We start from the raw sequence: 26316 nt of genomic DNA on the forward strand, positions 1-26316 counted from the left end.
TGCTACTTGTCGTCACTGAGGGGTATTGACTACGACCAACACCATTCTCTCCTCCTACTACCAAATCTTTTAATCATTTTATCCCAATAGAACACAACTGGGGTGTTTGTGACGAGAGGGGCCAACTGAAATTCGGTTAAAGGACGAGGTCGGATGGGATTCACAGGGTATCCACGTGGCTGACCGCTTAGTGTCCTTCCTGCTGCTGTACAGTCGCAGTCGTTTCATAATCCAAGCCTGGCCAGCTAAGCGCTAAGCTTTCAACGTTTATTAATCAACCGGGGCTACTAAAATTTAATCGGGATCGGTGTGGTCACACTGCCTTATAAACCACTTTGTCGTCTAGTGCAGAGCCTCAGGCCGCCTGGGCTTGCAAATTGATTATGATAAGCCTTGTATACGCATAACTCAATGACCGGTATAAATAGTGCACATGAGAACAGATATCAGCTATGACGCCGGCAGCCTCGATGTTGGTGTCTCTTCCACGTCGATGTTCTTGATCCATGCTCCAATCGAACCCCTACAATGTATCAGAAATCACTCGACCTGAATGAGATCAATCAACTTACAGGAATCCCTCGTGTCGGAAAAATAGCGCCCGCTTCGTTCCCTTGCTCCAGAACCTTATAGCGTATGATAATGTAGCTACAGTCGCTGCATGCCCTGAAACGTAAAACATTCCATCAACTTGCACGATGACTAAAAAGATATAATGAACTCGACACACCACGTATGAAGAATCCACCAAAGTAGATCCTATCTAGACCATACTTTTCTGCGTTCATGTACCTGACCGTGCTGTCAGCTTATGCTCAATCAAGCACATTCCAGTGCCATATCTAGGCAACTCACGCAATTTGCCCGATATTGTTCGATACAGCGTACAGCAAGCTTCGGCTAATGTCCTCGGCTCGGAACGTCCCGCGTTCCCCTTCTCCCTTCGCCTGTCCTCGGCTTCTGAAAACCTTACCGAACGAACTTGCTATCATGGTCGATTTGAGTCCAAGCTTGCTGTAGTCCGAACCATAGATATCACCAACGAGCATGTCTACACTAGCATTGTCACCCTTTTCGGACAATGCAAGCATCTCTGCGCCAAGAATAAGTCGCCGATCAAGCCACCAAGTCTTCCACTTACCATCAAATGTCCGTGCGGGCGTCAACAAACTAAGAAGTCCCCATAAGGTCCCCCCACCGAGGCTCGTTCCACTGACACGTTCAAACGATCCATCAGCATCCACCTTGATTATAGATACACCAGATCCGATGTTGACAAGCAAACAAGGAAGATGCGCAGAAGGTTCGCTGGTCTCGAACGTCACGGCATACCGCGGCGGGTCTGGTGAAGGCCGCTCCAGAATGGACTCCGCACTCGTGCTTGACGCAGGATCATCCGATACACTCTCGTCCCTCGATATGTGATGCGTCACTTCTTGGATGAGTTCATCCGAGAAGTAATACACCTCCTCTGGGATCGTCACCATAAATTTCATCCCTTCGATCAAACATTCCATCTCATCCTCTCTCTGCACATCCACCACGAGTTCGCCCTCGAACAGCTTGCCAAACCTGTGTGCGCCACCACCAGTAGCTGAGATCTTGACGCTACGGCGCATCTCTTCGATAGAGACGCCATTCGCGGCAGCAGACCGAGTTATGAGCTCCGATATGAAAGTTATAAGCGCGGAGATATTAGATGTTTCGAACCGCTCAAAGTTAAGGGAGCCGCCGGGGATGTGACGTACTTCGGTCGTGCGTTTCAAGATAGTGCAGTGTAAAAGGTCTGTGTCGAGGGAATCTGGGGGATGACTATTATTATGTCCATTTCCATTGTAATGGGATTCAAGGGCAAGGGGCGTAAGGGTGCCGTTCCGTGTTTGCGAAGAGCTGGAGGGGATAGGACAAGTAACGTTTGGTGGAGACACAGATGGAGAACCAGCGCTGGATGTCGAGAAGCTGGTGGCGCTAGAATTACTGCCCTGCGTAGCGATCACAGATGGGGATGAAGGAGAACGTGTAAAGTAAACGACCTTCGCGAGTGATCCGCCGATCTGAGATGTGCCATGATATCAATCACCAGAAGGAATGATATATGGACTAGCGCTTACGTCTATTGCGATATGTGAGACTGGTTCGATGTAGTTTGGGAGGTAAATCCCTCGACTGTCTCGAGTCTGTGTTATGATGAGGAGTTAAGGGATGCATAGCTTCGACAGATAACCATGCATACCTCAGGCGACTCCTCGGCAAGTATCACTGCTCCTTTAGTATTGACACGAATGGCCTTGGGCGTGGGCAGCGACGGTGGTGGGAGGGGGGCATGCATCGCGAATCAAGATGACACTTCGTTTAATTGCAGTCAGATCAAAGTCAGTAGTAAAAGCGAATGAGCTCACGACTATTATGACAGAAATTATGTGAGACTTAAAAGCACTGGAACGTGGTACGACAACCACGAAATCGTACGAACTCTTCCCTGAGCAATTCGAATCATGTAAACGTTAAAACTCATGCCATTTCTTTGTCTTGAGACTTTGCCGCATTTACCGGAATCTGGAACTGCTCCTTATGGCCATTCCATCAACACCAGTGTCTACTCTCCCAGTCGACGTGTGAACATCGCAAAGTCGTATGCATTACGGGTAGTGGGATACCATGTGATACAGGTTCCTCGTGTCGAATCTACTCTAACCTCCAATGACAGATACAACCAAGGCACACGCATTTTCCTGCTCTGCACGCACCCCAAGTTCAAGTGTAACACCCTGACCTCGCGAGAAAGTCATTCTGCACCTGACAAGCACCTTGCCTCCTCCCCCGGTCACCAGGCCCGAAAGTTGCAGCGTGTGTACAGACGTCGAACTGGGCGCCTCGGTGCCACCCAAAGGCTCCATATTGAGCAACTCAATGATAGAATCGCAGGCAGCTGTAAATGAGGTGTGAGTTGCATCAGTCGTGGAAAAATTGCAGACGGGTACAGAAAGAGTGAAACGAACCTTTGATACTTTCCATGGCACCAAGTGAGAATGTTTCCGTAGCAGTCGCACCAGACCGTAGACGATCCCACTCCGAGGAAAAAGAAGCATAACTGGGAATGATATAATCCCCACCGGCTGAAAGCTCGACTTCTTCCAGTTGGTATTCGTCCTCGTAGCCCTCATCTTCCGGCCGACCCGTCGAGGGATCCAGTTCTTTGGAAATAAATTTGAGGATACATTGGAAAGAGGTGGTGGTATACTCTTGAGGGTTGTCACGCTTAAAAGAAACATATACGATTCCAGGTGAATTGGCGCAACTCAGAGAGTCGATTTGGAAGACAACGTCTTCTGTCAAGCCAGAATCGGCCTGCGGTTGCATTACCACAACCACCTGCTCCAATACAGTATCCGGTAGGGTATTTGATACATTGAACTAGGAACCGAATCAGATGCAACGCCACGAGGTGCAGTGCAATTTACTGACCTGGAACACAATATGCTCTCTGAATATATGCTTGACACACGTAACTTGATACTCGGTTTCGGATTCCGTAAGCTGTGCAGGCTTTGTGCTGCTATTGAGGACGGTTCCATACTCTGCGAAGTGTGGTATATCCGCAAGTTGCTGTGCATATGCAGATTGCGTTTCCGCAGCGGTCGGAGGTGGCGGAGATGCTGAGGCTCTCGTTGCGGGCGCAGCAATAGTGTCCAGCGTGCTTGGACCTGAAAACGCGTTAGAATTTGAAATATAAGAACATGAGAATACTGACGGGTCGACTCGGCAGCAAGCTGAGCCCGACTGATCTTCGGTATCGATGAGGTATCGAACGGCTGTGCACTGGCATCAACATCATTGACATATGCAACCAATTTGGATTCGAGCGCGGCAAGTGAGAATACAGATTCTGCACAAATCATGAGGCACTGTAGAGATCGTCAAAAAACTAACGTACCTTCTTTCACATAAGTATCCGCAAGAGATGCCTCCTTCATGACATTCAGGTACATCGCAGCACGATCACGAACCTCATCGTCGACGTCATCCAAACACCTGAGAACCTTTGTTAACCGCTTGTCCACGGGTAGAAAAAGAGACTAACCTATTTAACAGAACGCCAATGCTTCTTCGTAAACCATCGTCCACCGCATTCACGCCGAACTTGGCCAAACTTGTAACGGCTGCTGCTCGTACAGTGGCATTTTCAAGTACGACGCGGTTGTAGATGAAGCGAATGTACTTGGTCGGTTGAGGAGCTTTGGGACCTTCGAGGCCAAGGAGGTGTAATATCCGCACAGACAACTTCGTGAATTCGCAGTCTTCGATAAACTCGCACAGATGCGAGAGCGCCTGCTCTTTGCAGTCTGAGATGAACTTGATCATGTCGAACATAGCCTCGACGACGGCGCGTTTGAAGTCATATCCGCCCTCATCACGGAGGACCCCTGAAAGGAAAGCGAGCATGGAAACGTGCTTCGTCGGGAACTTGATGCATAGCGAGCGAATGGCATCGACGATGATGACTTTGAATTCATCACTAATCTCTGACATGAATCCAGTGATCTGCTTCATGAGGCGGTCAACGGACGCCTCATTTCCGGTCTATGGATCAGTTAGTAAGTGTATGATTATTCCAAGTTCATCTCTACCTTGAGCAGAGTAGTGATGGCGTATGTTGCCACACTCCTATTCTGGTCAGTGATAAGATTCTCAAGATCGACATTACACGAAGCCACAGCAGCAGGATGGGTCAAAGCGAGAGTGGCCAGTGTCCGGGTTGCAGAGAATTTCAAAACAGGTTTGGGAGAAGAGAGGAATAGCTGAAGCACTGTAAACACGTTAGATAAAAGTAATCAAAGTTTCGATAGTTACAAACCTGCTATCGGTTTGGTAAGTTGCGAAGCAGTGAGATTCTTCATCTCGCAAATAGCACGTGCTGCCTCAAAATTAACCATGTCACTCTTGTGACGTAGCCACCCTTCCAAAAGATCAAGGATCTGCCTTTGAACACTAGAACCAAGATAAGGATTTGATAGTTGATTTCATAACGTGTCTAAAGACGCACTTTGGATCTTCTTCCATCACTTTTGCAGCATACCGAATAAGCATGCAAAGAGCCATGGAGTTTTTAAGCGTCGTGCCTGCACCAGACTTGCCCCCACCGAGCTGTTGTATCATTTTAGTCACAGCCATCCGATCCTGCTGGCGAATCAAGTACAGAAGACCAAGTGCATGATATTGAGTTATGTAACTCGTTGAAGGAATAGGTTGGTAACCGCTGTTAGAATTTCCGGACGAGCCAAAATTGAGGTAACCACCGCCTGATGATCCAGGAAAGAAGGATGATGACGACTTTGCGCTGACCGCTTCCTGAGCCTCGTTTACCCAACGCTTGACTACGTCCTTTGCAAGAGGGAATAAGTGGTATGAGGACACGAGTGCAGCTGATGAGATAGAAGGCGTTCGGTCTACGATTGCGGCTTTGAAGAAACGCTCTACACCTTGAGCCATGGAAGGCTATACAGCGGTGAGCGTATGGGACTCCATAATTTGGGCAGACGCACGTCAATGATTCGGCAAAGTGCACGAATTGCATTTGGCCGGTAAATGACCTCGGAGTTTGGTTGCATGTCCTTCATAATACTGCTTGTGACCATGATGACATCTTCGGCGGTGGTTGCGAGTTCCTTGATGGCCAAATACACCATCTGCCTCAAGGCGCTCTTCACAAGACATGAGCTGGCCATTGCATAGCAATGAGAAGAGAATAGGAACACACATCCTTATGTTGGAATAGCTTTGTTGTTCCAAAGAACAACGTCGTAGCCTCCTGCGCGCTGAAGGTCTCCCCAATGTAAAGCAGATAGACAATGCGAGTGAGGAGGGCCCTGCATTTCCTAGGGCTAATTGGCGAGTCGTTGAAAACACGGGCTTCTTGAATAATTGTTGTTTTGTTATTATAGTAAGAACTAAGGCCGCTCTCGTCCTCCTTTTTCGAGACGTAAGCCATTGCTGACAGCGATTAAAGGACGAGCTGCAGGTCGGCGATTGTGAAATGCACGACGTGGTCAAGCTGAATTTTTGTTTGGTCATTGTTTGGTCAAGCGCTTCAAGTTCAGTACTTACACCACATTAAGTGCGAAAACCATTCACAACGCCCATGGGGAAGGTATCATACGAGATTTGGACTTCAAGAACAACTTGATAGTGAGTTAATTATGCTGTAAAGCTCATCCTAAAAGTTTTTTTTTTTTTCGTCTGGCCGCCCAGCCCTACATAAAGGAAACCTTCCAATCACACAGAGATAGTCATTGTATAAATATATCTCAGGGCCAACCTTTATACAATGGCACGGCATAAGTTTTTCGGTGTACTTTGTCCTAGTCACCATACACTTACAGGCAGGCTCGCCCAATGCAATACAGTAATAATCTTTGAGAGAGGAGATGAAAGTCGGCTCACTGAATTCGGTTTGTCTGGTAGCACACTTAAACTTGGCCCTTGAGTCGGAGCCAGTCGCCGGTGGAAACATTAAGCTTCACCGGTCACATTATGAACAAATGGGTCATCGCTGATGGTTACTTTGATAGCAAGGGGTAGAATTGCCACGGACTTTGAACGTACGTACTCTTCGAGATTATTATACGTACACAATCTCAATGAACCTAAGTTTTGAACATACGCCACTTGTCGCTCGTCTCGTCCGTGCATGCATGGTGGTATAAGCCAGGTTTCGACCCTAAGAGCCTGTGCAGCGGTATGGCAGGGGATCGATAACCCTTCTAGAATATCGTAACGTTGCACGGCGTTTAGACAAGGTACTTGATGCTCCGCCTCATCTCCTCCTACCACCAGTGCATCACGCTGATATTGAATTTGCATAGCCAAAGATTCAATATTAAAGCTTTCATTATTCATTGAATAATGACATTGGTACGTGCATGATTTTTACAAGAAAGCTTGCTCATATATTCTTGGGATAGGTTATTAATATTTTGCCGTTACGGTGTACACTAAAATTGTCTCGTAGTCTCTCATGCGATGCTCACTTGCAAACACTGTACGTCCCTTGACGGAACTTCTGTCTCCCTGACTAAGACTTGCTGTAGAATATCGTGGGGAGGGGCTGTGGCACGTGGACTCTCGTGGGCAGATTTCTGGTCGAGCAGCCCTGTCAATTCCTGATAAATGACATCAAGCTGTCAATTCGATGATGGGGATCGCGATGAAGGCACTGATGGGCGACCCTGGTTTGTTGGAAACGACATCCGACATCAAAAAATACCACTACAGGCGCCCAGCTAGGCCTGTATTTGCTAGTTCGAATCAATCCCCAACTATTGTCAAGAAAAAGTGCCACGTTGAAAAACGCAGTGGCCTATAAGTGACTGGTCACTGTATCAGGCGACGTTTTAATGGCGACCTCGTGGAACATAACTCTGAATGATACGAGTCCAGTATTCACGTATTATCCTTACTGTGAGCTATTTCACTGCGTTCTATTTCGTATTGATTAACTAATTGTCTCGATTTACAGATGATGGTTTCGGAACGGGAAATGGGTGGCAAATCTGGTACTCGGAGACTGGATACAACACGGTCTTCGCGAATCCAGGAGTTGGCATATCAGCACATATCACCTCGATGCCAGGTGCTAATGTTACCTTATCATTTTATGGTACGTCCAACGATTGCATGAATTTCCCCTTCGCGATCCTAAATTGGTTACGGCCGATATAGGCACGGGGATAGAGCTTCATGGAGCCGCAAATTGCACGTTCGATATCGCAGTAGACGGAATTTTCTCCTCATCCCTCAGCTCCTCCAGTGATGTCCTCTACTCTAAGCAAACACTATCGGAAGGAGCCCACTCGCTCACTCTAACTGCCCACCCGACTGCAGGGCAGCAACTCGCATTTGAGAATGCTGTAATCTATATTGAGTACGTCAACAGTCAACGCAATCTGTTTCGGTAGCACATGAACTTTCTATTAGACAAGCAGCCCCCCAAATGGTATCATATAGTAATACGAACACCACGTTTCTCAACTATACCGGGAACTGGTCTGTTGGCACAGATACACATGTCCCTGGAAGCTTCTTCCATTTTACGGAAACCACGAGTTCAAGTGTGTCTACCACATTCGGAGGGTCATCGGCGGTGGTCGTACAAGGTATTGTAAACTGGGGCAATTGGCAATACACAGTGGTATGCACTGCACGTCTCGTTTTAAACCAGTGAGCTTACTCATGAATTTACTAGTCTCTAAACGGTACCCAGTCTGTGCTCAATGCAAGCAGCTTCTGGTTCATTCCGGATACTACCTTGTTCTATGAAGGAAGCCTAGATCCAACACAAATATATGTTTTAAATATTGCCGATACGAGTGAAGACGGCAACAAACTTGCCATAAACTCCGTGAAACTATACCAGCCCCAACCGACCACACTGTAAGTCCACCGATCAAAAAAGGTCAAGATCCGTAACTGAAGCGGCTTCTCTGATAAGGCCATCGTCATCGAAGCCCTCAAACCTAGCTGAAATAGCTGGCGCCATCGCAGGAGTGGTCGCCGTGCTTGCCTTAGTCGTCGTTGGTTTCCTCTTTTGGCGACGCTCACGGCACCTTAAAAGAGCAATTTCAAGACAATATTCCGACTTGCTAGCAAACGAAATCGTTCCCGAGGCTCATGCTGCGCAGTTCCCCGCACTCGCCACGCCATACACTATTTCTAGCACCACTGCTAATATTCGTCCGCAAAAATTCCCATTGATACCTATCGGCAGAAGCATCGATATCGATGATTCGCTGCGTAAAGGAGCAATTGCACGTGGTCCTGGGTCCGCCACAAGCTCTCTAGGCCCATACAGCGAAGCCAGAAATAATACGAGTGGTTCTCTGTCTTCTAGTGCGCGTGGTTGGCAACGCCCTTTGCCTACTCCACCTGGCAGCATTTCTTCTCCTGCACTTTCCGTGCAGGAGCTCCACAATTCTCCGAGGTCATCAAGGCTGGTGCAGCCTGGACAGATACCAGACACAGAAGTGGATAGAATACTGGAAATTATAGCCTCGCGTATAGACATGCCCGAAAGAAACCTATCTTCTCCTCCACCCCAGTACCGAAGCTGACTCGGTTATAGTCTTATTGTTCACATATGCAGGGACATGAATACGTCCCAACACATACCCTTTTCTTTTTTTCCTTCGGGACGTTTAGATTAGAACTGGTCTGTAATCATCAACGTCAAATATATCTCGTATCGTGATGTCGAAGCGTGGTTAGTGCAGGTATCGAACAGTGATGAGGGTGAAGAAAAAAAAAAAATATCTCATGATACAGTATTCTAATGTGATGAAGTCCACGCGAGTCCAAATATGCCAAAGTGGTAAGTGAATAAATAGGTCCAAGATGCGCCCGAATCATTGTCTCTTACGGGCATAGACGTTTTGTATGCACACGTAAACAGGAGTAATTGCTTCATCCAATTCCGCCACTGCATTATTTTCCAGTTGATCCACAAAATCTTCTGATAATCCATTGCCGAGGAGCAAAGGGCGACCGGATCTCATGAATGCCTACAAGCGCAATTAATTATGAGGGGTTTACGTTATACTTTAGTCGGCTTACTTTGACGTCATCTCGCATAGTCGCTCCAATACTATTCCACCAGATACTGTTAGGGTCATTACCCTTCAGCCACGGCGACAATGGTATCCAGAATTCACGATACACGACGTCCTCGAATGCCGGGTGCTCTGATACCCATTGATGCATGTGCAAGGAAGCGTCTGCATCACCACCGCGTTGACGGACGGCTCTGTTCGCGTAAGACATCCATAGAGGTGTCCACGGCGGTTCAAATGTGCCCGCTGGTGGACAAATAGGTGTTTTCTCGATGCCCGTAAAATAGAATGCGAATTCAGTGAGGTCTATTAGACCACCTGGTCGGAGGACATGGGCGATATGATTAATGAGTCCATGGTAATCCCGAATCTAACAGAAAGGCGAGTAACGTCAGTACTTTAAAAAAAAATACCCATATTGAATATACTGACTCCGGAAGAAATTAATTGAACATGGACAACGTTGAAATCGCCATAAAAGTGCTCCAGGCCGAGATTAATGTCGTCAACCTCACTTCTAAATAAAGCAAGGGATCTAGCTAAGAAAGGTAGCGCCGAGCAATCACAGCTATCTTTCTCACCTGCAGTTTGGTGGCATAGACCTGTCAAGGAGTAGCTCGCTCAAGAAAGGTTAAATGAACAGGGGTTAAGACAAGCACATACGTTGACTGCATGGGAACGAGATCCACAGCTACCGCACTTGCGTTTGGGAATTCTCTCGCAATGTCCATTATCCTGCACATGTGAGTATAGGTTAAATTTTTCGAAAGAAGAATCTCACCAGCTGCCACTGCCACAACCTAAGTCGAGGACGGCTTTAACCTCAAACTCATCATCTGCCATGATTTCTGGCATTGGTGGCGGGAATTTACCGATTGCTTTGCAAAACATGTCATGTTGTCTGTCTGTGCTCGGCGTTAGACCTGACAGAGGATGAAAAGGGGTCACTTTAACCACACCCAGACGGTCAAGTTCTTCGTCGTCGGCTGGTAACCTGTAAACTTCTGAATAATTGTTTAGGCCTCGTCCGTATTCTTGTCTATATGCTTGAGCTCGTAAAGAACTTGTTACTGAGAATACTGATGGAGCAGGGGATTGAGAACGCATGGAGGCATCCATAGATGTTTTGGAGCTTGCTACGCTGGGCGCAAACGCGTCAAGAGACATGCTAGTATATCTGTCAGACTCTGAGTCGGACTCGAAGTCGAAATCAGCGTCTTCAGAATAACCGTGTCCCATTGCATGAGGAGGAAGATAGGACTCGGACATGGTGAGGATAGAAGTAGACATGGATGTAACGGCCATAGATCAGGGATTATATATAAGAGGTATAAATTCAGTCTTGATTCAGTCAAACATAAACTTTTCGGCGGAGACATGATAACTGCTCCGCATTCTGACCCAAACCTCCAGCCGCTGCAATCGCGTGAACGGATTGGAACCCTTCCACGTGCCCGAGGACTGTCCGGCGACTACCGGACTTCCATTTTTCCCGTCTTATCCGACTCAGCCCGAACAATCATCTTTTCCATGAAACAACTTCTCTTTCATGGTCAAGCCACAAAAATCATTTTCTATAGTACTGTTAAATTTTTTTAAAAGAGACACGGCTTAACGCTTGTAAGGTCTGAAGACCCCTGAGTTTGGCTCTGCCCTGATGGCACCTTGAATCCGCCGCACTCTAGAGACATTCACTAATTTCAGCTGGTCGGCGGATCACAGTTAGCACTGTCAAGTATATGCAAGAAATAATTTTGTAGTCGCTCATTTTTTTGAAAACCGAATCTGACATGCCTGATACTGTACATGCGGCCGATCGCAAATATTGTGCTGGAGATTCAGCGCTCAGCGTTCAGGCCGGTCCGTTTATCTGGTGGCTTTGCGGTTTATGATTCTGACTCAACGTTTCGCCGCCGAGTTGAAATGCTTACCGTGTGGTACAACCAAAACTTCCACTCGTCCGAAAGGTCCGAGTTCGCTTGAATAAAACATGCCATGCCTGTGGTCTGCGGCCACGATAGCTCAACTAGGAAATCGGAGTACAATATCTTGCGTGCAGAACTCGACCGACTCGGACAAAGTCATGAGCATCCACTCGAATTTTCCTTCCAGCTAATGTACACGGTGTTGCAGTCTTCACAATCTGCAAAATTGGCGTGAGACCCCCCGCAGTATTTGTTCGATACATCAGCCTCGACTAGTAGCTGATATCAAATTTGGGTCTGAACACTGACAGCCTATCATATGATTCAGTATTTCAAATTTTGATCAGTACCGTTAATACCGTGAAGAGACTCGCCAATATTTATTTTGACACATGGATGAGAGAACTATAAACCTGATGGCAGGTTTATAATAGTCACTGATCATGAGTGGGCGCACTCCGACAAGGCCAGTTGTAATCCTTATATTGTTACAAAATACCTACCCTTCCATGGGATTCGGCGGACATAAGTAACGACACAAGGTTGCCGCCTCTAGTGCAATCAATTCGCGCGCCTGACTTGGCATAATTAAGCTGATACGTACAGCCCGGGGGTAATAGAAATCTCCGGAAGTCACTAAAATTCGTGAATCGTGATCACATAGCTTGATAGGATGGAGAATCACTGAAGGTTCGCATATACACAAAAGCAGATAAGCCGCATCACCCAGAGGAGTGTACACTACACCTAGTCAGCGCTTCTTTAATTCCTCAAAGCGTCGTGCCAGAACGGCGAACTCATCCTCAGATTCCGCTTTCGAGAGCTCCATCTGGAAGGTTTTTCCTCCTGCTGATGCCTTGGGCTTCCCAGTTTCGTCCTCAGTTACAATATCCGGCAATTTATCCGAAATTTCCTTGGAATACAACGGAAGCGATTCCAGGGTGTCGCTGCCTGATGGGCCATCCTTTTAGACTGCGTAAGATCACATCCAGATTTTAAATTGAATCGACGAACCACAATGCTTCCTTGTACCGCAGGAGTGACCGATGAAGCAGAGGCCCACTTGACACTATAAGCTTTAGCGATCTCGCCGAGATACGCGTCAACCAGTGCTTCCGAGGGTGTTTCTATGATGAGTTTCCTCGTTATCTGGCGCAGCAGAAGAAGGCGTAAGCCCAGATTTAAAATAGCCGCGGGCGATATACTTACACGTTCACTCACACAGCTACTTCGATTTTCCATCGCAGCTATGGAGAAGTCGCGCCCATACTTGTGCATCAGCATGTCGCGTAGAACCATTAATTCTGAGGCGGAACTTCATCAGTGAGCAGTATGATTTATGTCACGTTATTGATTCACCTTTCACTTCGGTTCTTGGAGCTGCATGTATGATGCTACACACACCTTCGCTGATCCCAGGATCAGGGTCTCGAGTACTGCCGGCGGATAAATCAACTTTGGAAAATAAGCCTAACAAATCAATAGAGGTCCATACTTTTGGTCAAGAAGGCCGAAGCGAGCAACGAGCAACTCGCAGTAAAGTTCAAGAAGTTCGTATAATTCAAGGCTCAAATCTTCGTTGATGACTGGCGTTGCACGCACGAACACACCAAATAATTGAACAGTCGAAGTCCTAGCTAGCAAGAGGAAACCTACCAGCTTCTACTTTGACTCGTGCGCTCTCCGTCTTGCCCTTCTCCAGGAGAAGGGCGATGTCCCTGCGAGAGCCCTTAGCGTGGGCCTCCTTCTTCTGCTGCGCTATGCGGAGCCGCTGAACGGAGAGTCTAAAGCACACGAGAACTTATTAAGCAACGGTAGCGATGATTGTGAGGTAACGGTGGATACCGAAGTTGCACCTGTGTAGGCGAAGTTCAGAAAACATGTAAAGCATGATTATTTACAAGCTCTGCACCTTCGCCTTAGCCGTGTTCCACGTTGACGGAGGCATCGTGGATTGTGAAACACAGTCACGGTACGCAGTCCTGCCCTTACACGGAGAACCTATATTTGGCCGGGCAGCATACAAGACCAAACAATAACAGGTGATAGTAAGTAGTTGCAACCATGCCCGAAAATACATCATCACTGATCTATTAGGCCTTAGGTCCGATGGATACAGGTAGCTGTTCAACCAGGGTCTCGATTATTTATTCACTGAGCCGCCTGACGCCCATTCGCGCTCGCGTCTCCTAGCGTATCCATTATTAAGTGATACTAGCCTGAGGTCACCCCATTTGCGATCATGTCGGATGACAGCCCAAGTAAGCACATGGTTACTTTCCATACATGTCTCAAGTTACTACAACTGTTGGGCTATTGACGATTTGACGGTTGTCTCGGCGATGCAACCTTAGGTTCACATGCGCAGGTATTGATCATCGAGTCAAAATTGCAACCCGGTATCCTCAAATAACTACAGCTACGATTTCAGCGCTCATGTCACCTGTAAGTAGTGGGAATCCGTGTCATGATGGTTGCAGCTGATCGTATCCCGTATTCTTTTCGAAAATTTCGTTATTTGCGCAGGGTACCTCCTTCCTTAATGATAAATGCGGCTTCCCATTGTCAAACTTGGGTCACTGATACATAGAAAGACTCCGAACGCCTTATGATCCAGGGATTTCTTCTTCTCCTCGAAACCCGCAGCACCTGCTACGATGCTGGCCTCATGTTCGCGACCACAACGGCAGCCCCTCCGAGTGTTGATAGACTCCTCGCTTCCTCTGGCTCACTGTTCGACCTCCCCTGATCCCCCTTCTCCTTCATCCGATTCCAGTTTAATGACATCAGGTCCAACGCCAAGCACAGGCGACCCAGAATGGTTCATCTGCAACGTCATATGTATGTTTGACTTCGAGTCAGACGATCCAGATCATCTCTCGTTCACCCGCAATGAGATTCTCACCGTTGTGAAGATGGAGGAATCAGGATGGTGGGCTGCCATGCGTCCCGAGGGGGACCGTCTCGGGTGGATTCCAAGCTCTTTCGTAGAGCGTCTCACAGAAATAGCTGTAGAAGAACCATATAAGGAGGATCTTCACACCTGGATCCATAACTTTGACCATGAAGAAAACGATGCGAGAAATTCCGAATCAGTCTCTGATTCGGAATGCATACAACTTGTGGACATATGGAATTCTGTGTCAGATGTGGCGAAGGTGAGTTGGCAAGCGTTTTGCGGTGAATGTATCCATAACGATATCCATGGCTAATACTCACTTCAGCCTCTGTCACCACCCAGTGACCAGTTGTGTCGTGAGGATTCAAGAAGCAGCAATCAAATCTATGGCTCTTTCTTCAGCTTGTCTGATGGTGAACCGTCACCACACGGTTTAACCTGTCTTTCCCCTTCCCCTGTGCACGGCATGTTACAACCCTCGGTCACTCCGCCCAGTCCAGTGTCCGACGTTCCTCTTAAACCACTCGGAAAACTCGACGACCTACAATGGTCATGCTTTGGTATTGATTCAGGGCGCTCTCTTCCGTTATCGCCTTATCCCCGCCGCCCCCGCCGTCTAGCGGTGCTCGTTAATGACCACGAATCCTTGTCGCGCCTTTCTGCTATGATCGACAGGGAACATTCACCTGGTTTCTATGCCCTTGACAGTCCACATATGAAAGAGACGTTTGACGAATTCAACAAGAGGTATACAGGAAGTTAAATATCTATATTCCAAATACCCCTACCTTCCCTATCACTGTTGTATTCAGAGCTAGGTCTTGAGTTGCTTGTATTTTTTCGCCTGGTCCATACTTGTAGCATACCATATTTTCCGCATAGAGCACAGGCTGCATCCATAGACTGGCTTATAACAGAATCATCATAAGATCATATCCCCACCTTCTGGCTTGATATGAATATGTATCTATCACAGAAAGTTAAGGATTGAAGTAGGTCATGATTACGGCTAGTAAGAGCGAGAACAGACTAAGTCAGATAAAGGTAAAGTGGCGTTCCATGCGGCATGTGTGGGATGGTACATAAAATCTAGCAATTGCAAGCTTCGCCACCCTGAGTTGTTGACTGCCTGTTAAGGTCAACATTCTGTCGCGTAGTGCCAGGTGCTGTGGCACGAGCACCACGGGCTGAGGGCGGTGCAGTCAACGGAAGCTTCTTGGCTGTGTCGAATCAAGTTAGAGCGCAACGATCTAACTAAAGATCGAACGTACCAATAGCATTAAAGATGGCGTTTACACCATCTCCTGTCTTTGCGCTCGTCTCGCTCCACAGAAGACCTTCTTCGTCAGCGTATTTACTGGCCTCCTCTTCCGTGACTTGTCTGCGTGCGGAGAGATCCAATTTGTTGCCGCACAGGGCTATTACTATCGATGGGTCTGCTTGGCGTTGCAGTTCACGAATCCATGTCTTCGCCTTTTCCAAAGAGGCAGCTTGAGTGATATCATACACAACAACTGCACAATTTGCGTTGCGATAGTACATTGGCGCCTAGGAACTTCTAAATCAAGCATAGCTCCATGAAGAGGATGAAACATACAAGGGACTAGAAGGCACGCCGTGTGTTAATTCGCGTGATACGTGATATATGCCAACTTGGGAACTTACTTTGTATCGTTCTTGACCCGCTGTATCCCTAAGCCATACTTAAGTGTGCGCAAACACCAGAAATTTACATGACTCACCATATTTCAAACTTGACAGTTGTCTGGTCCTCTAAGGTAACTGTTTGTGTCAAGAACGCGGCTGAGTGGCCAGGAGTTCAGTGGAAGGAAATAGAGTTTTAAATGCCACATACCACCAATCGTACTTTCCCGGTAATCATCAAACTGGTCTTTCACGAACCTCAGGACCAAGCTGTCGCGAGTGAGCTGGAGACCTGCGCACGAGATAATAACGACGCTTCGCATTACCTGGATTTCCCAACGGCCGACTCGCCTTAAGAGGTGTTATGAGCTCAACTTTCAAATATTTGAAAACCACATTGATTTACCTAGAAGAACGAGCTTGAACTGAAACTGCTTCGACATCGTGGAGGGGTACACAGAGTAAGTAGCACAAGCGACTTTGACTTGCCGTCGATGATCCACATTTGGAAGATACGATTACGTGTATTTTCTCACCCATAGCGGAAATTTTTGTTAGACGTTGACAACGGCTTTGACCCGAACCACCACCATCATCATCATCATCATCGTCAGACAGCTCCTCTGTTGGTTTTCGCTTTCCGCGTATTCCTCTTGAGTTGAGACATACTTTCAGAAGTTTATTCAGAGTTGTTCTTCAGCAGTTTTTTCTCTACCTTCCCGTACACGTGTTCCACCGGATCTTTAAGCGTTCACATTATCAGCTCGCCTTACCCTCTACCCTCAGTAAAAAAAAAATGAATCGTCATCATCCCTATGGAGTTTACGATAATCCTGCCAACAGAAGGGGCGGCCCACCAGGGCTTGGGGCGGATAGATCTTACCATCACAGAGGTGGGGCGCCTCGTGGAAGAGGATTCGGTCGTGGCCGAGGCGTCCAAGGTGGACCAGGTGGTCACTTTGGCAATTACGATGGCGGAGTCTCCAACGCTTATGATCAAGGGCCGCCTCAAGGCGATATGGGCCTCTACAATAATTACGACTCTGGCTCGCAAGACTCCTTCTACCAGAACGGCAGTGGTAATTATGGTAGTGGAATGCCCTCCGCTCAGTTCAATGCCCAAACCCAGTCAGATGGTTACGCCCAGGGTTATAGTAATTATGAAGGTGCGCTTGAAGCTAAGACTGAAAAATGAGCCAATACAGGCAGAACTTTGGCGGCGCAGCTTCGCATGGGATGCAAATTATAGCGACAAAAATTGACAGGCAACGGCGAAACTTTTCATGGAGGCATCTCAGATATTAAGACGCACTCGCGAGCTTAAGCTATTTTTTAGCGAGAGCAGTGAAGTCGGAAGAAAAGACTATAGATGATGGAATCTGAGATCGCCCAGGGAATGTGCTCATCCGAAATTCACGATTGGGAGCTCATATGTTTCGGCTGAGTTGGAGTTATCTCCGCCTCTCCTAATTTGCTGCGCTACGTCTATTCGTTCTGCCTTACCCTCAGCTTGGTTTTCTGGCACGTTGCAAGGACTTGATCTCACTAGTATTTGATTCTTTGTCAGACGGACCCGACGGCAACTATGACGAAGGTGGATTTGGTATGCGACCTCAGAGGCGGACTGTGCGTCGAGAACGAGACGACAAAGTCCACGATTCAATAATTGAAGAGCGAATCCAACGCGAGCGTCCCTGTCGTACTTTGTTTATACGCAACATTAAGGCGAGTCAATGAATTGGAGGCAGCTCCACGTGCTCTGGTACGGATTTGATTTGCTAATATTGAGCTACTTTTGTAGTATGAGACGAATAGTGAGGACGTCCGTCGTTCATTCGAAGAGCATGGAGATATCAAAACCTTTTTCGATCTCATTGCAACGAGGGGAATGGTTTTCGTAACCTTCGTGAGTTATAAATGGAACTCCCTTCGACATTACTAAGGTCTCGGTTCAGTACGATATTCGCGCAGCTGAGCGTGCTAGGGATCGTCTGCAGGGTTCTGAGATAAGTGGAAGACCCGTAAGCTTTGATGCCCTCACTGCGAGAATTATCAGTGAAAATATCGTTCTTTCAGATCGATGTTCATTATTCTCTTCCACGCGATGACCAAAAGCAGGGTGGCGATCGTGACAAGAATCAGGTTGGTACTAATCTCACACTCATTTACTGAATGTTAATTAAATTTTGTTCAGCAATTTCAGGGTAATCTAATCGTCACACTCAAGGACTCTGTTCAGACTATCGACGATAATGAGGTCAGACGTAAATTTCAACAGTTCGGAGACGTTAAGTCAGTCATGCCTGTCGGCGATCGCGCTGAGTATGTTGAATCTTTTGCCGATCAATGAGTTTCCTAACGAGCTTGTGCAGTCAGCGTTATGTTGAATTCTATGATATTAGGGTCAGTTTTACGGTAGTTGGAATTATATAATATTCACAGTCCTCAGGCTTGCGATGAAGCATTCGACCGTCTCCGTCACCAGGGGTTGCAAGACGGAACCATGGATATCACGTATGCATGGGAGGAGTCTGAGATTTCTGGTCCTCCTACTCAGCGGTATGTGATTTAACATGTTATTCATCATCCTGCTTACATGCTACGCCAGCCGTGAGCAAAGATTTGACGGTGGACGGGACTGGGATGATAGTGGGCGCGGATTTCGAGGTCGGGGTCGAGGCAGGGGCCGCGGTGGCGGCGGCGGTGGCCGAGGCCGCGGCTCATTTGAGGATTGGGACCGGCGTGATGACTTTGGCAGGGATCGTGATCGCGGGCGCTTTGAAGATGATTACAGGGGTGGTGGGCGTGGTGGTGGTGGAGGTGGTGGTGGTGGTGGTAGCGGCCGGGGTGGTTACGGAGACAGATTTGATTCCCGCGGTCCTCTTTCGAGTGGGCTTGGTTCAGGTTCGGGTTCGTATAACGAGCCTGCAAACGTCACTGCGTATAACCAGCCCCCACCAGCAATATCTCAGTACAACCAGCCCCCGCCGGCGACCACTCAGTACAGCCAGCCCACACCAGCAGCCACTCAGTATAACCAGCCCCCGCCAGTGGTCAATCAGTACCATCAACCCCCGCCATCAGCAAATCAAAATGTACGTATCTGTTTCTTACGAGTGTCTCACTGCTGACAGTCCATCAGGGCACAGGGGATCGATTGGAGCAGGCTCGCAAAGTTCAACAGCTGCTTGCAGCACTGAAACAACCCCAGAATGGCACGGCGCCGCCTCCCACGATGCAACAGGGACCGCCAGCACCAGCACCTCCCCCGAGCTCACTTGGAATGCCCCCTCCACCCCCACACCAAAATCCATACTATGCACCGCCCCCCGTTCAGCAACCTGCAGCGCCCTATCCTCCTCCGCCTGGGCCCAGTGCTAACCCGTATGCTCAGATGCCTTCTCAGACACCCACGCCTCAGCCAGGGCAGGTGCACACTGGAATACCTAGCTTACCTCCAAATATCCTTGCATTATTACAACAATCGCAGGGTCAGCAGGGTCAAGGCACTGCCCCGCAACAAATGCAATCCCAATATGGAATGCCTCCTCCGCCACCTCAGTCCATGATGTCCCCACCTCCCATGTCTAGCATGCCACCCGGTGCCCCCCAACCAGGAACTGCAAATTACCAACAACTAATGGCCATACTTGTAAGATCGTAAGATTCTTGACGTGTACTCATGCTGACTACTTGGCATCAAGGCTTCGCAGAAAAGGTCTTAAAACGTCAACTTCTTGAACGATTGCTTGTCTGTTCTTGTGCTTATGCTACTGTTTTTCTGCGTCATTTATTTCTTTCAGGTCAATTTTTCCTTGTTGCACTTTTCGTAAGATGCCGTATAGATACGTGTTATGTGTACATGCAGATTGTCGTTCCTCAGTGCTCAGCGGTGCCGATGGGTGAACGCGCCGCAGATGCCTACATATTTGATCTATGATGTCCCTGGTTCCTGGGTATGACACTCCAAAGTAGTGCATTCAAGTGCAAACTCAACGTTATTCCTCAAGGGCTGGGTAAAATTCAGGCATTAGCATGTCAGAAGGCTCGTACTGATATCCTGAATGCAGGTCCGGGCTACCAATTGTCACCCATGCTGGAATTGCCACTTCCCCTTACGTTTACGCCACCATGGACCGCAGTGCTATTTCGCAACTCCCGGATTTTCAGGGCCTCGTCCGTACAACAAAATCCTGAGCGCCGTTTGAAATGGAGAAGTGCTCAGACGCGTTCTACTTCAGCTGTTGCCTGTGCGGTTACCTTCACTTGCGCTCCCGGGAACGTGACGAGCTACTTCGCGAAAGACTGCAGGAGGCCAACCTGATGAAGCCAACAGAGTCGATACCTGGGGCATAGACGATTAGCATCCCGAAACCGATACGTCACTGCTGCTGCAATAGTGGAAGTGAGTTACATAATTTGAAGGACATATATCTTATAATGTCGTCGTTTGACTCGAATTTGATGTCGAAGTTTATTCGATTGTACTAGCTCAAATCAACAAATTACTTGACCTCCTCGAGCCCATTCCAATGTTCATATCATGGTAAGATTCTGAGAACGTCCTCATGAGAATGGTATGCAGAGGACACTGCTGGAGGGTAAGCAAGAAAGAGGTCGAAGGTGTGTTAGGATAATTGAAGACAGGAGCCAGCAAAATGTAAGAGGTCAGCTTCATTCTCGCAATTTTATATGTATGTCTAAACCCAATCTAGACCTGCTATATAAAATACAGGATACAGCGCGTATCGAAAATAAATGAAGATGCTACAGGCACCCTAATGGGCTTCGCTCGCTTCCTGTTACCGAAAGCACAAGTGATAAAATCTACACAAACTAAAGGATAATCCTATGTCGAATTCTCATAGGGAAGTATGCGTAACTGCTAATGTACAGAATACACATGAGGCTGAAAGCATTGAGGTGCATAAATAGATAAGCACAGAATCACACCTCGACATGTACATGGTTTGTGACTGAGCTCAGCCACCTTGCCCCATGCCCAGAGTTACAATCACGTACACATTAGCTGCCAAAATCACCAACCATATCAACCACCCGAGCGAAGACATGAACTTCCCGCTGCTGAAGTCCACGAAGTCCTCAGTCTGAATCATCTCCGGGTCCCCATCTGAAGATGTGAGACCAGGCGGGGAGGAAGGTTCCGCGGCAGGACTGATGACCGCGTGTTTGGGAGCCGTGTTGCGTACTCGCATGATGCGCGAGGATGAGGTGAGGTATATCAGTGGGAATATGATGAATGGGAGGATTATCGACAAGATAACTTGACTTAAAACAAGCAAGAAGTTGACGCCATTTGGTCCCACGACGATGGCAACGACCATAGAAGGTATCAGTCCGATCAGACGCGTCACAAGGCGCCGTACAACGGGCTGTGATATCAATGAGTGATGATTTTCATCGGAACAAAGGATAGAGCTGACCGAAACTCTCCAGTTCAGGAATCCTTCAGAGACACTTTGCCCTGCTACAGTGGCAATAAGAGAAGCACTTTGGCCCGATGCAAGTAGAGCGAACGCAAAGAGTAATGCAGCAGCTATTTCCAAGGATTTGAGAAGCTTACAATATCAGGAGGATATGACATACCTTGGCCAATCGTATTGCTTATCAAAGTATGGGCATCAAATAAGCTAGCTGGAGATTCAGATCCATACGCTCCTGATCCGTAATAGAAGACGGCGCTGGCGAGAATTAGTATACTTTGAAGGAGTCGTTAGCCTCGATGGTAGCAAACAATGTTCAGGCTAGAAACTCACAGGGCATTGATTATGACGGCGAAACCTAGCAGACTGGAGACTACATCGACCATGGCGTGGTACAAATGAGATTGTACAAATTCTAAGGGATTGTTCTCTCTATGTTTGTGAGACTTCGGACGGGCATCCAACGCTTCTAAGTCGGAGCGAGATACTACAAACCACGACCGGAGTTGTCGCCAAATCGCTCGTCCTAAGGATTGTAAACGCTCGGGCCTTAATACGACCTCTGTTAACTCTAGTTCTCGAGATTTGTCGGAAAGCGGAGAAGCTGGGTCAAGCGACTTTTTGGACAGCCTATCTTGGGTTGCCAGATGCGAACCCAAGAATAAACTATGGGGCATAACAGTGGCGCCAAGGATTCCAACGGCTATAACGAAGTTATGTCAACTCATCTTCATTCTTGCATTATATGACGTACATGTATAGAGAGCGCCGCTGGCAAAAATTGTCTTAGAAGGAACGAATCCATCGAAGGCTGGACCCCAGGCAATATCGATCTTCCCGATAATCACCGCCATGCAAATTAGCACAGCAAACACCTAAACTCGTGTCATTGAATCAAACGAGGTACGGTACACAAGTGGCGAGGGCTTACGAGTGCAGCGATTATCCACTCAAATACTTTGGCTGGCCTGGCATGAAGAGGGTTGCCGAGAGCAAGTACTAATAAGACATCGGCGCCTGTTACCAGAACACCGCCCCAAAGTGGAAGCGCTGGAAAGAGAAGAGAGAGTGCTATTGCAGAGCCAAGGAGCTCGGCAAGGTCAGTGCTGACGATTGCTAATTCGGAGAGCACGTAAAGTGGGTAAAGCACTCCCCATCGCCAAAGTTTCTTATGACGTGGTCGATCGTAGAAGAGCATGCGGCAGTGTGATGCGAGGTCTGGAAATGAAATGACGAGTCAATAAACGTGTCTGTCTTCCAGGAAAGCTGCCACGGAGAAGGATTTACCAAGGCCAGTAACAACCCCAAGCCGACAGGCAAGAACCTGTGAAATGTTCGATAAGTCACTTGGACAGTTATTACATCAAATGTCCTAGTACTCACTTGAAGAAATGCAGCAAATAGTCCTGACAAAAGTACGACGAAGAGAAGGCTATAGCCATATTGTGACCCTGCCTGAAGATCGACTCCCCAATTGCCACTTTGATCCAGGTAAGACCGTGCCAGCTACCTGACCAGTGAGATGACTTACGGGTCAAAGTATGCAACAGAACACACGATGCCTACGCCTGTGTGCTTCTGTGCGTGACGAAATACTGTCCATCCTGCATGATGCAGATGATCTATCCAGTGCTTTTTAGCGCTAGTCGTGGTCTCGCTTGTATCTGGGTTGGCTTGATTTGGAGAAGTGGTCATCAAGCTAAAACAACTGAAAGCATAGACTACGAAGTCTTTTGGCACAGGATGACCGAAGGCGTTGCAAGTGTATGAGAAGAAAAACCTATGCAGCAAGGGTACATATATGGTCACGGCGTGACAAATTCAGGTCCTCTGGTTCAATGAAATTCAAGAGTTGGCCATTGGTTGTTCAGATGCTTGGGAACCGCAGCGGTCAAGCCCTTGATGAATTTATTCATAGACCAATGACAGTGTACATGATGTATGGCCAAGCGCCGATAAAAGTTCAAATAATCCCGTGTCACGGCTATAGGGCAAACTCCGAAAGTCAGCCTAAATCCGATTCCAAGTCATCTATCTCCAGGAGGCAGCTTGCATAGGCCTGGACACGTAATTGTGAGCGCAATAAGACCCTGAAATGACTACTGACGTCTAACTCTGCTTGACTGAGGCACACTGGTTCGGGCGTAGGTTCTCTTGGAGGAAGTGCAACACGTGTTGGCCGTGAAAGCCTGCTAGAGGAGCCAATAGATATGGCAGTGGCCTGTCGCGACGTAGATGTGTGTGACTTCAATGGAATTGGCTTAGCCACATCATACTATGTGACTAGCTTGCCTGTTACCTTGACTGGCTCGGGCATCATCCTTGAGGTCGTTGGCTTCTTTTCCAAGTCAAGGATTAGCTGCTCCCAATCCCGTTCCGGCAGCTCTGGTTTTAGAGTACCATCGTTAGCTAATCGGTCGGCGCACTCGTTGCCTTCGATTCCAACGTGACCTCTGACATGCTTGAACACAACTTTCGGTCCTGCCCTTTCCCGGGCGTAGAGCAGTGCTGCCAAGTACCTGATCAGTTCAGCGTTCTTGACAGGTTGGCCGTTAGCCGCTCGAAAGCCGTTTGCACTCCACTTTGAAAACCAGGATTCAAAGCCTGCAATAGAATGAGAGGAATCCAACACATAGATCAGCGCGTCGTACATTGTATGGAATACTTTGAGTCTGTTTTGATCATGAGCGGACGTTGGGAGAATGGCGCGGTCTCCAATGTCCGAACGATTGCCTGCAAAGTTGGTGCAAGAGTAAGCGAGGTATATTATCAAACATATGAAGTACGACTTGCAATGAGTTCTGCCCTATTGTTTGTTTGATCTCCAGGACATCGTTCGGCGATGTTTCTGAAGTAATGATGAGCGTCATGTGTCATCGCTCAGATGATATTTCTCGCCTGGGATCGTTCCAACCCCACCACACGCCCACACCCGCAACCGAACCAGGTTGTCCGTTTCCTTTACATGCACCATCAGAATAGACAACATCATAGCCAATCTCTTCTTTGACATTCGCAACAACAGCAGTCGAAGGGCGGAATGTCGACGATGTTGACGCCACGCTCCGTGGCGGACTTATGGCAGGAGGCAATACCGCAGACGAGGACGGTCTTGAAGGAGGGTTGAGCTGTGAGTCTGTGGTCATAAACGCAAGGGCTTCTGTTTCGGTGGCGAGCTTCTTGTAGGCAGCACCGGGGAAGTTTTTCACTTGGGCCTCGCATTCCTGCCTTCAGGAAGGAAACTGAGCACGACATGAGCATAGCGTGCAGTCTACTGACCATGTTGGGTATATCCCTGGCGTACGTCCTTTACGCACGGCATAATATGCTGTTTTCTGAGCTTTAGGCATACTGTTGACTGGGGCACTGCAAGACTGGCCCGTGGTAGTATGGAAGGGTCTCGATCTTGGAAGAAGAATGGCCTTTATTGAAGACTGTCGAACTCCGCACGCTCTGAATGGAATGATCTTAGCCAGGATTGGTGAATCGATTGAACCCAGATTGAACCAGTCGAAATCGACGTCAGGAAGAGTGCGCGTTTTTGGTGTTGCACCTAGAATAAGGTTAGGGTTTGTCCCCCTGGCATGATTTTGCTTCTACTGCCAACAAACGATAGTAATCCAGGTCAAAAATTACACAAACCCGCGACCCGCAGAATAACACATGGTAATTTTTGTGCTGAATCTCGTAGAGGATTATCTGTACTACAGATCTAAGCATGTGAGCCATTCCGACAACACTCGAAGTGTGTGAGTTGACGCTAAGCTCTCACATAGCTAAAGTTGCAATCCCATGGACATTAAAGCCAACACGATAACGAGCCGTATGTATCAGACACCGAAGCGGCATCATGAGCTTTCCACTGCTGAAATCCACAAAGTCCTCTATCTGAAGTATATTCCGAGTCAGAATGTACGGAAAGAGGAAGCTGTCGAGTGGACTGATGTTCTTGCGGCCTGTTTACATACTCGCATGATGCGCACCGACCAAGTGAATGGGAGGACTTAAATCGTGCAAGAATATTTTGCCGCTTGGTGCCTCCGCAGTAAAAGACGGCATTGGCTATGATTAGAATGGTTTTGGCCTCGATGGTCGCAATTTTAGAATTTTACAGTGCATCGATTAGACTTCTGACCACATGCCGTGGTACAGATAAAATTATTCTTTCGAGGGTCATGAGATCTCGGGCGGGCATTCAATTTTTCTAACTCGGCGTATCGTAGGCGCTCGTGCACTGATACCCCTATTCTAGAACCTCGTGGACAGACAGCCTGTGGGTCCGTGCAGGTAATTTTTTTGGATAGCCTATCTTGGGTTGCGAGATATGAATTCAAGAATAGACTGTGGGACATGACATAGGGCTGAGTGGGATTCCGAAGGCTACAATGTCAAAGTCATGTCAGCATTTATGCATTGCATACATGTATAAAATAAAAATAAAGGTGATGAATTCGTCCAAGGCAGACGACATCGATTGATTATTGCAATGTAGACACGTACATCGGACAATGGAGTGCGCGAGCTGACAAATGCAGTGATGATCCATTGATCTATTGCGAAAAGTGTTGCCAGGGCAAGTATCAATCAGACATCTGCATCAGCTCCAGTTATCAGAACACCTGTCACCGGCCCAGAGTGGAAGCGCTGGAAAGAGAAGATAGCTTGCTGTGGTGCCAAGGAGCTCACTAAGATCGGTGCTGATGCATAGCTACCTCGGAGAGTGTGTAAAATGGGTACAGGATGTACGGCGTGATCGGGAAAGCATGCACAGGAAAGCCGCGCTGACATGAGTCTATACCGAG

General features: G+C 47.8%; 10 protein-coding genes across 10 annotated transcripts; 3 read left to right on the forward strand and 7 right to left on the reverse strand.

Moving 5' to 3' along the window:
* On the reverse strand, positions 1 to 2329 carry EDB93DRAFT_1299329 (fumble; the record flags this gene model as incomplete). The annotated part of the gene is made up of 7 exons (XM_041454659.1): positions 1 to 523; positions 573 to 666; positions 731 to 792; positions 856 to 1093; positions 1142 to 2054; positions 2112 to 2177; positions 2234 to 2329. The coding sequence occupies 7 exons, from the start codon at positions 2327 to 2329 to the stop codon at positions 451 to 453; spliced, it is 1542 nt and encodes a 513-aa protein (XP_041304816.1). The 3' UTR covers positions 1 to 450.
* Positions 2330 to 2690: 361 nt separating this feature from the next.
* EDB93DRAFT_1090503 (coatomer subunit gamma) lies at positions 2691 to 5989 on the reverse strand (the record flags this gene model as incomplete). The annotated part of the gene is made up of 11 exons (XM_041446276.1): positions 2691 to 2929; positions 3000 to 3414; positions 3466 to 3704; positions 3752 to 3886; positions 3935 to 4032; positions 4082 to 4581; positions 4629 to 4807; positions 4856 to 4989; positions 5045 to 5496; positions 5544 to 5702; positions 5759 to 5989. 11 exons carry the CDS (start codon positions 5987 to 5989, stop codon positions 2691 to 2693), a joined length of 2781 nt encoding a protein of 926 aa, XP_041304817.1.
* Positions 5990 to 7394: 1405 nt separating this feature from the next.
* Positions 7395 to 9107, forward strand: EDB93DRAFT_1253251 (uncharacterized protein; the record flags this gene model as incomplete). The annotated part of the gene is made up of 6 exons (XM_041453424.1): positions 7395 to 7458; positions 7517 to 7657; positions 7720 to 7921; positions 7975 to 8188; positions 8243 to 8430; positions 8489 to 9107. The coding sequence occupies 6 exons, from the start codon at positions 7395 to 7397 to the stop codon at positions 9105 to 9107; spliced, it is 1428 nt and encodes a 475-aa protein (XP_041304818.1).
* A 99-nt stretch (positions 9108 to 9206) lies between these two features.
* EDB93DRAFT_1164621 (uncharacterized protein) lies at positions 9207 to 10986 on the reverse strand. The gene is made up of 7 exons (XM_041450146.1): positions 10562 to 10986; positions 10384 to 10507; positions 10266 to 10337; positions 10184 to 10204; positions 10035 to 10119; positions 9607 to 9972; positions 9207 to 9554 (listed from the first exon to the last, which is right to left on the reverse strand). Exons 1-7 carry the CDS (start codon positions 10905 to 10907, stop codon positions 9399 to 9401), a joined length of 1170 nt encoding a protein of 389 aa, XP_041304819.1. The 5' UTR covers positions 10908 to 10986; the 3' UTR covers positions 9207 to 9398.
* A 1292-nt stretch (positions 10987 to 12278) lies between these two features.
* Positions 12279 to 13475, reverse strand: EDB93DRAFT_1253253 (DUF292-domain-containing protein; the record flags this gene model as incomplete). The annotated part of the gene is made up of 8 exons (XM_041453425.1): positions 12279 to 12491; positions 12542 to 12676; positions 12737 to 12831; positions 12887 to 12963; positions 13023 to 13113; positions 13184 to 13311; positions 13373 to 13383; positions 13440 to 13475. The coding sequence occupies 8 exons, from the start codon at positions 13473 to 13475 to the stop codon at positions 12279 to 12281; spliced, it is 786 nt and encodes a 261-aa protein (XP_041304820.1).
* Positions 13476 to 13717: 242 nt separating this feature from the next.
* EDB93DRAFT_713931 (uncharacterized protein) lies at positions 13718 to 15435 on the forward strand. Its single transcript, XM_041457184.1, has 3 exons — positions 13718 to 13972; positions 14054 to 14685; positions 14752 to 15435. Exons 2-3 carry the CDS (start codon positions 14185 to 14187, stop codon positions 15187 to 15189), a joined length of 939 nt encoding a protein of 312 aa, XP_041304821.1. The 5' UTR covers positions 13718 to 13972; positions 14054 to 14184; the 3' UTR covers positions 15190 to 15435.
* On the reverse strand, positions 15378 to 16536 carry EDB93DRAFT_1164645 (GTP-binding protein RAB5). Its single transcript, XM_041450147.1, has 8 exons — positions 16477 to 16536; positions 16397 to 16421; positions 16282 to 16340; positions 16169 to 16229; positions 16092 to 16119; positions 16024 to 16029; positions 15698 to 15974; positions 15378 to 15646 (listed from the first exon to the last, which is right to left on the reverse strand). Exons 1-8 carry the CDS (start codon positions 16511 to 16513, stop codon positions 15516 to 15518), a joined length of 624 nt encoding a protein of 207 aa, XP_041304822.1. The 5' UTR covers positions 16514 to 16536; the 3' UTR covers positions 15378 to 15515.
* Positions 16537 to 16613: 77 nt separating this feature from the next.
* On the forward strand, positions 16614 to 19912 carry EDB93DRAFT_714086 (uncharacterized protein). The gene is made up of 11 exons (XM_041457185.1): positions 16614 to 17236; positions 17638 to 17795; positions 17872 to 17976; positions 18026 to 18091; positions 18147 to 18212; positions 18265 to 18392; positions 18443 to 18473; positions 18520 to 18629; positions 18691 to 19165; positions 19213 to 19722; positions 19784 to 19912. The coding sequence occupies exons 1-11, from the start codon at positions 16867 to 16869 to the stop codon at positions 19793 to 19795; spliced, it is 2031 nt and encodes a 676-aa protein (XP_041304823.1). The 5' UTR covers positions 16614 to 16866; the 3' UTR covers positions 19796 to 19912.
* A 1140-nt stretch (positions 19913 to 21052) lies between these two features.
* Positions 21053 to 23680, reverse strand: EDB93DRAFT_1299397 (smf Mn2+ and Fe2+ transporter; the record flags this gene model as incomplete). Its single annotated transcript, XM_041454660.1, has 9 exons — positions 23046 to 23680; positions 22898 to 22994; positions 22802 to 22838; positions 22446 to 22732; positions 22269 to 22389; positions 21848 to 22217; positions 21678 to 21790; positions 21515 to 21627; positions 21053 to 21463 (listed from the first exon to the last, which is right to left on the reverse strand). Exons 1-9 carry the CDS (start codon positions 23207 to 23209, stop codon positions 21053 to 21055), a joined length of 1713 nt encoding a protein of 570 aa, XP_041304824.1. The 5' UTR covers positions 23210 to 23680.
* EDB93DRAFT_714136 (ribonuclease H-like domain-containing protein) lies at positions 23500 to 25033 on the reverse strand. The gene is made up of 5 exons (XM_041457186.1): positions 24794 to 25033; positions 24413 to 24738; positions 24308 to 24362; positions 24166 to 24247; positions 23500 to 24118 (listed from the first exon to the last, which is right to left on the reverse strand). Exons 1-5 carry the CDS (start codon positions 24794 to 24796, stop codon positions 23790 to 23792), a joined length of 795 nt encoding a protein of 264 aa, XP_041304825.1. The 5' UTR covers positions 24797 to 25033; the 3' UTR covers positions 23500 to 23789.
* Between the last annotated feature and the right edge of the window lie 1283 nt (positions 25034 to 26316).

This window comes from Suillus bovinus (genome assembly GCF_016758785.1).
Source record: "Suillus bovinus strain UH-Sbo-P2 chromosome Unknown EDB93scaffold_56, whole genome shotgun sequence".
Lineage (NCBI taxonomy): Eukaryota > Fungi > Basidiomycota > Agaricomycetes > Boletales > Suillaceae > Suillus > Suillus bovinus.

Bases quoted from the DNA above. Each gene is read 5' to 3' on its own strand.
- EDB93DRAFT_1164645 (XM_041450147.1), bottom strand. From the start codon at position 16,513: ATGTCGAAGCAGTTTCAGTTCAAGCTCGTTCTTCTAG. The intron at 16,422-16,476 runs GTAAATCAATGT...ACACCTCTTAAG, and splicing joins GTTCAAGCTCGTTCTTCTAG to GCGAGTCGGCCGTTGGGAAA. The intron at 16,230-16,281 runs GTATGTGGCATT...CTGGCCACTCAG, and splicing joins CCGGGAAAGTACGATTGGTG to CCGCGTTCTTGACACAAACA.
- EDB93DRAFT_714136 (XM_041457186.1), bottom strand. The intron at 24,363-24,412 runs GCGAGAAATATC...TCATTACTTCAG, and splicing joins TGGGGTTGGAACGATCCCAG to AAACATCGCCGAACGATGTC. The intron at 24,248-24,307 runs GCAAGTCGTACT...CCAACTTTGCAG, and splicing joins ACAATAGGGCAGAACTCATT to GCAATCGTTCGGACATTGGA.
- EDB93DRAFT_713931 (XM_041457184.1), top strand. From the start codon at position 14,185: ATGCTGGCCTCATGTTCGCGACCACAACGGCAGCCCCTCCGAGTGTTG. The intron at 14,686-14,751 runs GTGAGTTGGCAA...TACTCACTTCAG, and splicing joins CTGTGTCAGATGTGGCGAAG to CCTCTGTCACCACCCAGTGA.
- EDB93DRAFT_1164621 (XM_041450146.1), bottom strand. From the start codon at position 10,907: ATGGCCGTTACATCCATGTCTACTTCTATCCTCACCATGTCCGAGTCC. The intron at 10,508-10,561 runs GTGTGGTTAAAG...CGCCGAGCACAG, and splicing joins CGAAGAACTTGACCGTCTGG to ACAGACAACATGACATGTTT. The intron at 9,973-10,034 runs GTCAGTATATTC...CCTTTCTGTTAG, and splicing joins TTCAATTAATTTCTTCCGGA to ATTCGGGATTACCATGGACT.
- EDB93DRAFT_714086 (XM_041457185.1), top strand. From the start codon at position 16,867: ATGAATCGTCATCATCCCTATGGAGTTTACGATAATCCTGCCAACAGA. The intron at 17,796-17,871 runs GCGAGTCAATGA...CTACTTTTGTAG, and splicing joins TGTTTATACGCAACATTAAG to TATGAGACGAATAGTGAGGA. The intron at 18,393-18,442 runs GTATGTTGAATC...GAGCTTGTGCAG, and splicing joins CCTGTCGGCGATCGCGCTGA to TCAGCGTTATGTTGAATTCT.